Here is an 8,896-nt window from a genome sequence, read left to right as displayed (position 1 = left end):
CCCGCGCTCACCTCTTGTCCATAGTCCAGCCGAAGAACACAATAACGGCCGTGAAAGCCTTGTCTTTCTTCTCCCAAAGGGGGCGGGGCTCTGGCGTCTCTACACTGGTCGTAGTTACCCACAAACTGGAAACGCCCCCTTGTGAGGGAGGGGCCGGGCTTACCCCACGCGTCAAGCACTGGGGAAAAGATAGAGTCACTCATGACAGAAATACATTATTATTCAATATTATCGTACTATACACAAATATATGGCCATATTTTGTATTGTTCAAAGATTTTGTTTGTTTAGTATAGGGTTTTACGGCGCTCGCAACTGCATAAGGTTATAATATTATGAGCTCGCGAAACACAAGTTGGTAGCATTCGCAACAGTTCACTGTACGGTTGGTCGACAATTAGATTTTAAAATGCTAAAATATTAAATTCGGTGTAAAACAACTCTTATAAATAACAATAAAAAATGTTAAACAATATTGTTTCACTTCCAACAGCATTCTTACTCTTTGCGCCATCGGGGAGAGATCACAATTTTGGCTTTGGCCTCAGATGTAGGCTATACACATTGGTATGTGAGCATTAATGTTGATACGTAGCAGTGAAAACCTTAGAGTTGGAAAATACAGTGAAACTGTAGTGTAAGATGCCACTTATATATTTATTCGAACAACAGTGTTGCCTCTAAACCTTTAGAAATTATCGTGTTATGGCATCGGCTGTGTCAGAGAATCAAGGGAAACGACAGACAAATATTGGGTCGGAACAGAGATATTTTTCTTTTTTCGGCCGTTGTCCTAGAGCAGATCTAGATCTATGGTTATTTTGACGTGAATTTGAAATTTGAGAAAATTTGAAATCGACAGATTGAGAATGAGAAACACGTTGAGCAACGCTTTCGAGTTCGGTCGGTAATGAGCTTACCGGTAACAAGACAGTTTAATTGCGCGGGTCAATGTTAGCAGTCTTTAGTCTGTACCGACTTCATCTAACGAACGGTGCATTTTTTCCAAACATTTTCACAACACAAACTATTTGATAAGATAAGCAAAACAGTATGAGTAATCAACAACTCGACGACAAAACAAGGCAGCCCTACCACGGACGTCCCTCCAACTAATACTGAGTGCTCCATTGTGGATGAGATCGGTGTGTTGGGCCGATCGCCCGACTGGGTTGCCTAAAAAACAAACGTGTTCAGTTTCAGACCACCGATCGGGTGTTTGTTTTCAGTTTAAGGCGACCCAGTCAGTCGGGGCGATCTCCGACCCAGCCGTAATGGGCACCCTGTATAAGCGCGCAGTCATTTACATAGAGGGGTGGGGCGGCCTATCGTGTGATGCACAACCCCCAAGGTGGTTGACAACCCCTCATCTCGCCCGCTCCACACAAGCCTAACTACAGCACGCGCAGTTTCTGGGCACGCGCAATGATTTTAAATACGTCTGACTGCCCCATGTTCTTTATGATAGTGCAGTCAGAAATTTGAGGCAAAACTTATACTCAAATATCTCTTAGGCTGGCCATCTCTTCTTAAAGGGTGAAACCCCCCGGGCTGTGCCACTGGCTGTAGTGTCTTTAGACCATTCCCAAAGGGGGGACATTTCTCGTTCATGCACAGTAGAATTGTTAATGGACTGATTCATCATGTCACGCTCATAACTGTGCCTGATCTACAACAGGGAACTGCTGCTTTTTCTTTCATAATGCTTACTATTGTCATTTTCCTCTACTTCTTGTGTATGTATGTCACACTCTTGTGAATTTATATGAAACACTATGGGGCCAACAAGTCACTGGACAGCTCATGCTATCGTAAGGCCGGTCCCAGAGTGGCTCTGTAGGTGTGACCTGTAGCTCGCCTGGCTTGCACCGTGCAAATGAATGTATACATTATCGTGTGTTTAAGCAGCGTTGCTGTGTCGTCTGTTTTTTGTCAGCTGAGCTGCGCGATGCGTCAGACCTGCTATTCAACAGTGTTGTAAAAATGGCGGACATGTGTCGCCTCGCTTCGTGTTTATTTTCGACTGAAACTCTTCACAGATATTGAAAATCAACAAGAAGTAAGTTTTATTAGGTGCTTTACTATTAATATTGATGCTAGCATCAACACTTCGCCACAAAATCATCCAGAAATGCACTTTATCATATTTTGAAACTTCGAATCGAGAGGTTGACCTAGTTTCGACTGTTGTCGTAGGCCTAGGCCTAGGCCTAGATCTACGTGTGCTTCTCTAGATTCTAGATCTAGATCTAGTCTTGCATTATAACCAATGTAAACTATCGCCGCGCGCAGCTGCAAGTGTGTTTGTGTGTGTGTGTAAGGGGGGGGGGGCTGCATTTGACGTAAAGAAGAATCTTGGTATAACTGGTCTTGGATTACACAGTACCTAAATATAGCAAGGCACACCTACTCACGTCAACACAGTGCGGCTGTGCTGAGACGCAGCGAGTGTGCCTCGCGCTCGCTGAGACACAGGCGCCAACCCACAGTGCGGCTGTGCTGACACGCACACGGCGTGCGCCAGGCCAGCTACTGCAGGTCAGACCTACAGAGCCACTCTGGGACCGGCCACTGCGTGTGTTGTGTGAGCTCATTACTACGCAGAGCAACGCGCACCTGTCACTGACCTCGATTCTCCGACAATGCACAAAGGCCGAAGAAGGATAACAATTTATAGAAATTTATTGCACCGTCTCGGTATTTAAGGTCTCTGAACGTGTCTACTGTCTCTGCACGTGTCGAGCAGCGCGCTAAAAAATTAAATAGCAAAACTGGACCTAGCCAGAGACCGTAAATACCGAGACGGTGCAATCCTTCTTCGGCCCTTGTGCGCTCTCGGAGAATCGAGGTCAGCGACTGCGCGCGCTGCTCCACGCTTAGGCTCGGGCCACACTGCAAGCAGAGCGGGCACAGCAGAGCGCAGCAGTGAAAATTATTACAAAGACAAAGCGCGCTCATATGACCTTAGCAGTTGCGAGCGCCGTAAAACCTTATACTATACATACATACAAAGACAAAGAGGCGACTAGCTGCGCGACTCGGGGCGGGTCACGCAGCCAGTCGCCTCTTTGTCTTTGTAATAATTTTCACTGCTGCGCTCTGCTGTGCCCGCTCTACTTGCTCTGTGGCCAGAGCCTTAGGCTAATGAGCTCACACAACACACGCAGTGGTACTATAACACGAGCTGTGGGCTGACCAGTTGGCCCCATTTTAGTATTTTATATAAATTCAAGAAGATACGTTTTTAAATCTAGCCTCAATTAATTGTTGTGGAAAATATGAATACGTTAAGATAAATTGATACTGATACCAACTGCTGTGCAAAGTTTAGGTTACATTGATTCACTCGGTAAAGATATATCAACTGTGATCTGATGAAATGCATTTTTTTGTTCCATCTCGGGAAGGAAAAAATGCGTTTTGCCAGATCACAGGTGATGTGAACGGTCGATACGCAAGTAAAATATGCGTTTTGTCAGATCACCTCCGAAAAAAATGTGTTTCATCTGATCACATTGGAAATAAATGCGTTTTAACAAATCTAAAAAGCTAGTTTATTTAAAAACTAGTCGCACTTAGACTTTCATAATTATATCTCTAGTTGGCTTTGGACATGTAGAATTCATTAGTGGAATAAACATTTTTCGCGCCAAAATGAAAAAATGCGTTTTGTCAGATCACGGCAGATATTTGAGTACAAGTTGCGCCATGAATTTTTGAATGCACTGTAGATTATCGTGCAGTCTGACGCTAATTAATACACTGACTCATAGTCCGCTATGTTGCATTTGCAGGAATCACCTTTGTTTTCTGTTACGTTTGGCTCCTGGAGCATTTTCAACTTTAGATTCTGTCCACTGTGCACTCTGTTCATCAAAGGTTTAAAATGCGTTTAAAAAAACCCAGCTTCAAACAAACCAACAAATTCCACAAGTTTAAAACTGGCTTTTTCAAGCCACCGTGACGACAATGTTCTAACTGTTTCTGGCTGATGAGTGTCAGGTGCCCTGCATAGGAAGATGAGGTATCTTCCAATATCCCGGTGTAACAGTCCTTGAGGACTACATCGTAAGGTTTCTACAAAGTGTATCCACTTATATCAGAAATTTCATTTTTAAAGTGCATTGCATCTTTAATGTATAGCAAAATTTAACAAAATTAACAATGTGTCTGTGTTCTTTATCAAGGTCTACCGGAATTGCAACTTTTGTTTGGCTGAAATTCTTAATCGTTAGATTTTGATTTGTCAAAAAGCTATCCACTACATCCCTGCAACTGCTTGAAGGCAATGCGGTCATAATTTTGTCGGCCATTATCTGTCCCTTCAAACGAAAATACAACTGTTGTGGGGGAGGGGGGGGGGGTCTGGATTGTCAAGATATGTCCTCCTTTTCCTCTCATGGTGACTGAGAACAGATGTTCAATTTCATCTTGATATCACTCTAAGTTACTCTAAGTACATGTAATCCCCCATTAACAGCCCACAATGTCTGCCACAAGACCTTGCAAAGCAGTGATGTTGTGGATCCACTCACTGACTCATAGTAATGCTTTTGCAACTTTCTTTTTGGCTTCTGGGCCAAACTTCATGAATTATCTTCCAACCACAGAAGTGTCTGCTGCAAAAATTCATGGTGCTGTGATCTAGTTGTGACTGGGTTACGATATTCGACAGAAAATGACACAAGTGACCAATTGAAAACGGTGAAAAGATCATCAAAGCCATTACAGAAATAAGATGTAGCGATGTCAGACAAAGGATTAATTCCAAGATACATAATATATTGTCCCAATTTAATTGCTTTTGATACACTGCGACTAAGCACGTGCACAGCCAAACAAACCCTCTGTCGTCCAAAACTGAATAAACCTAAGGCACTGTCTTTTTCATAGAAATTTTCAATAGCTGCCATGCTCGCAGTATCATCATGATGAGTAGGCCCACAGAAATTGTGGTAGATCAACAAATTGTTTCTAATTCTTAATTAAGTGTGGAGGATGAAAGAAGACTGTGATTTTATCACCCTCGTGACGAAAAAAAAGAAGGTTTTTCTGGGGTGAGACTTAGTTTAGTGTTCTAAAACCGTCTGGTTGTATGGGCCTTGGTCACACGCAAGCCTTCACCTTCAAACCAACATAATTTAAAGTTTTTAATGGCCTCTAACAATGGAACACGAGCATGCACCAGATGCGCGTTGATAAGGAAGCAGGTCAGCGGTTGACCGTCGGCTGACGCGCAGACATTCCCCTCGGGAGTTTCGTGAGCTCATACGCTTTTCGCCGCATTGCTTTATCATGGTATTTATAATCATTGGACCTAGCTGCTTCTGTTGGGAAAAAAGGGGGTATTAGTGCAATGAAAATGTACTTGAAAATCTGTTCAGTTATCAGAGAAAAAGGGGGACATCATGACAATCCAAACCCCCAGCAATCCCGTTTTCGTTTGAGACAGATAATTGTCGACAAAAAAATTTAATGATTTCATTGCCTCCAAACAATTGCAGGGATGATGTGGATAGCTTTTTGATAAATCTAAATAGTAAGAACAGTCAAACCAATTGCGATTTTGGCAGACCTTGATAATGAACACAGACACATTGTTAATATAGTTAAATCTTGCAATATTAAAGATGTAATGCACTTAAAAAATGCAATTTCCTACATGGGTGGACACATTACTTTTTTGAAGGAACTTTACGATGCAGTATGCAAGGATAGCATGAGGGAAAATAGAAGACTCCTCATCTTCTCATGCAAGGCACCTGACACTCATCAGCCAAAAACAGTTTGAACATTGTTGTCACGGGTGGCTTGAAAAAGCCCAGTTTTAAATTTTTGGAAGTTGTTGGTTTGTTTGAGGCTTTTCAAAAAACAAAAAAGTTTTAAACTTTTGATGAACAGAGCACACATTAACATTAGACAGAATCTAAAATTGAAGATACTCCAGGAGCCAAACGTTATTGAAATCAAAGGTGATTCCTGTAAATGCTAGACAGTGGATTATAATGCGGTCAATGTACATTGCATTTCTAAGCGTCAGACTGCACGACTAACATATTCTTCTACCAGAAATAAAACCATTCAGCCCTGCAGGTGTAAAAAGCACAGACAGTTAATAAAGTTTCTCACCAATAGCTTTTCATGCTACAATAAGTGATGATATCTTTGGCCGTGCCTGATTTTGACAGGCCTCTTGGTATGCTGTAAACATTATATTTGCTTGTCTTGAAACATGTCGTGTTATTATTTGTTTGTTATTAAATTTTTTCTGTTTCTTGTTGTTTGTTTTTTTGGGGTTTTTTTGGTTGTTTTTTTTTTTTTCTTGGGGGGGGGGTTGCTTGTTGTTCTGTTAACACTGCGGTTTTTATGTCATTCTGTGCACACTATAAGCCTAATTAAGTTATGACAAATGTGGCACTGGCTTTCAGTTTTGTTGTAAGTTAATGATCTTTGCCTGAAGTCCTGATAATTATTCTTTTCAATCCAGTTACTAGATTCTACTACTACTACAGAAAATGGCATTTTTGCCTGACAAATAATAATATAGGCTATAAAAATGTTTGAGTTGGTCTGCTAGTTACTGAGTATAAAAGGCCCAAAGAGTAATAATACCACGCTGACTCGTCACCGCACAGCTCGCTTTATTGTGACGACAGTGTGTGTGTAGTGTGTACTGTGTTGTGTTGTGTGGGCTCCTTGCTGAGCAGAGCAAGTGCCCTCATCACTAACCTCGATTCTCCGATAACGCACAAAGGCCAAAGAACGATTGCACTTTAATTTAATAAAAACGGTCTCTGCTCTGGGCGCGCGTGTCGAACAGCGCGCTAAAAATAGCAAAACTAGACCATAGCTGCTTCTGTTGGAGGGGGAAAAAAGGGGGGGGGGGGGGAATAGGCATTTTACCGACCGCACTTTTTTTCACTTTTATTATCATTATAAGATAAGATAAGATAAGATAAAATAGTACTTTATTATCCCAGAGGGATTCATTAAAATTTTTTAATGATATATATTACTCTCATTAAAATTCAATATGAAAGGAAAAGTAAAGCTGACAAAATGTACATTTATATCAAATGCATCATTCAACCACATGCATGAATTTAAATACTAGACGTTTGGACTTATATACAGATACATACTCTAAGAGCAACACACATCTATGCTCATTCTGACAAAAGCCTTATGCTAGATGGTCAAAAACTTCTTTTATATCTTTCTTTCTTTGTTTCAGGAGGTACATATCTGCCTCTGCGTGATCTTACAATTTGTGTGGAAAAGGGGTGTGATGGTTCGTTTATAATGCTTTTTATCTTTTTTATACGTGTGGTGTTATACATTTCATCCATTCTTATAAAATCATATCCAGAGATTTTGCTGCCTTTCTTAATGGTTCTGTCAAATTTTTCTTTATCTTTCACCTTACAATTCCCACCCCAGCAGCAAATACAAAATTATTATAACATGTATTTTGTCTCGTGTTCACCTCAAAAGGTAATTGACTTTAGAACTCTACGGCGGCGTAACTAGTTCGATTATTCCATGTTTGTGTTTGAGCTTCGCGTAACTTTCTTAGAAAGAAAAAGAAGGGGAAAAAAACAAAAACAAAAAAACGAAACGGGACCACAGGCAGGGTTGAGTTCGACACATGCGCGATTTCGAGAAATCTGTGTTCGACCTTTCCGGGCTGTATTGTAAATCAAACTGTATTTTAAGATGTCACTTATGTCTTTAATTGAACAATAACGTTATGTCTAAACCTTTAGAAATAATTGATTTGTGCGATTGTGGACTGCCGCTGGTGATAGAAAAGTAACGAGAAGGATTTAACAAGTAGTAAGCCAACTTACTTTCAATCGCCCATGACTCTTCGTCGATAAATGCTTGAACGGTTCGGGCCACATCCTGGAAACAAACCGAAGAAGCTTTTCTCAAAACGTCTCTCCTGGCTTTCTCCTCTGTTCCATTGTTAGAGCTGAATCCTGTGTCAGTTGTTGTATCATCACCTAACGCATCTTTTATCTTCACAAAGTTTTCTCTACCTTTTATTGACTCGCGTGTCTCGGAACTACGTACCCCTCGACTTGTTTGTTGGCTACCAACGTGATCAATATCTTGATTCAGTTGTCCATTTTCCTTTCGCTCCTTCTCGGCATTATCTATAAAACTGACGAAATCTGAAAAGTGAAATTTATCTACAGCCGAAAGGAAACTCGTAAACAGGTTGTTGTGGTAATCAGGACGTTGTTTGAGATCTCCCAGACACCGTAGTCTTGACAAGACCTCGGTGTACAGGTTATTGTTCCTTTTGGCTTTTTGTTCTTTGTGGTGCTTGTTTTCGCACACGGCGTTTTCTCCGTCCCCGTGAACTTGCACAGCTAGAACGAAAGAACTCAGAAAAAGAACAACCAAGAGCTTCAGCACAAAGAACATGATGAATAAATTCTCCTCACTTTCAAAATGAACTTCTGTGACCAAAACTGAGTGGGCTCCAACATGGACCGGCTTTTATACTTTTTCACACCTAAAGTTCCATTAAATGCTATGAGCTTGACCTTGAGTCAAGTTCCGGTCCTTTAGGAAAACATAATACATGTATGTAGGCGTGATAAGACGCGTCGTTGCTCTCGTGCACAAACTTTCTAAGCGACAAAGAGTTCAACATTTACTTTTTTGGCTTATATAAGTTTCTGTATAACATACAGTAGGCTATGTCCTTAGCCGAAGGTACAAAGAATTTAGAAACCATAGGACTACATGCACTTTACATGTACTTCCCACACACTTTACTGTAAACTCTCTGGTGAAACTGGCAACTGGAGGGCTGACTAGTAAATGGCAGCCTCGCGTGTGATTGTGGCGAGGAACGCAACGCACGCACGCAGAGCAAACGGCA

The 8,896-nt window shown here is 41.3% G+C and overlaps 1 protein-coding gene across 1 annotated transcript in view; it reads right to left on the bottom strand.

The window, feature by feature from the left end:
• LOC101853993 (O-acyltransferase like protein) overlaps positions 1-8,839 on the bottom strand; it is a gene marked incomplete in the record, with an annotated part of 42,515 nt that extends 33,676 nt beyond the window's left edge. The window contains 2 exon segments of the mRNA XM_005112796.2: positions 12-178; positions 7,851-8,839. Of these exon segments, the coding sequence (XP_005112853.2) occupies positions 12-178; positions 7,851-8,433 (750 nt within the window).
• Between the last annotated feature and the right edge of the window lie 57 nt (positions 8,840-8,896).

This window comes from Aplysia californica, unplaced genomic scaffold (assembly GCF_000002075.1).
Source record: "Aplysia californica isolate F4 #8 unplaced genomic scaffold, AplCal3.0 scaffold01414, whole genome shotgun sequence".
Classification (NCBI taxonomy): domain Eukaryota; kingdom Metazoa; phylum Mollusca; class Gastropoda; order Aplysiida; family Aplysiidae; genus Aplysia; species Aplysia californica.
This window is presented reverse-complemented; position numbering and strand designations above follow the sequence as displayed.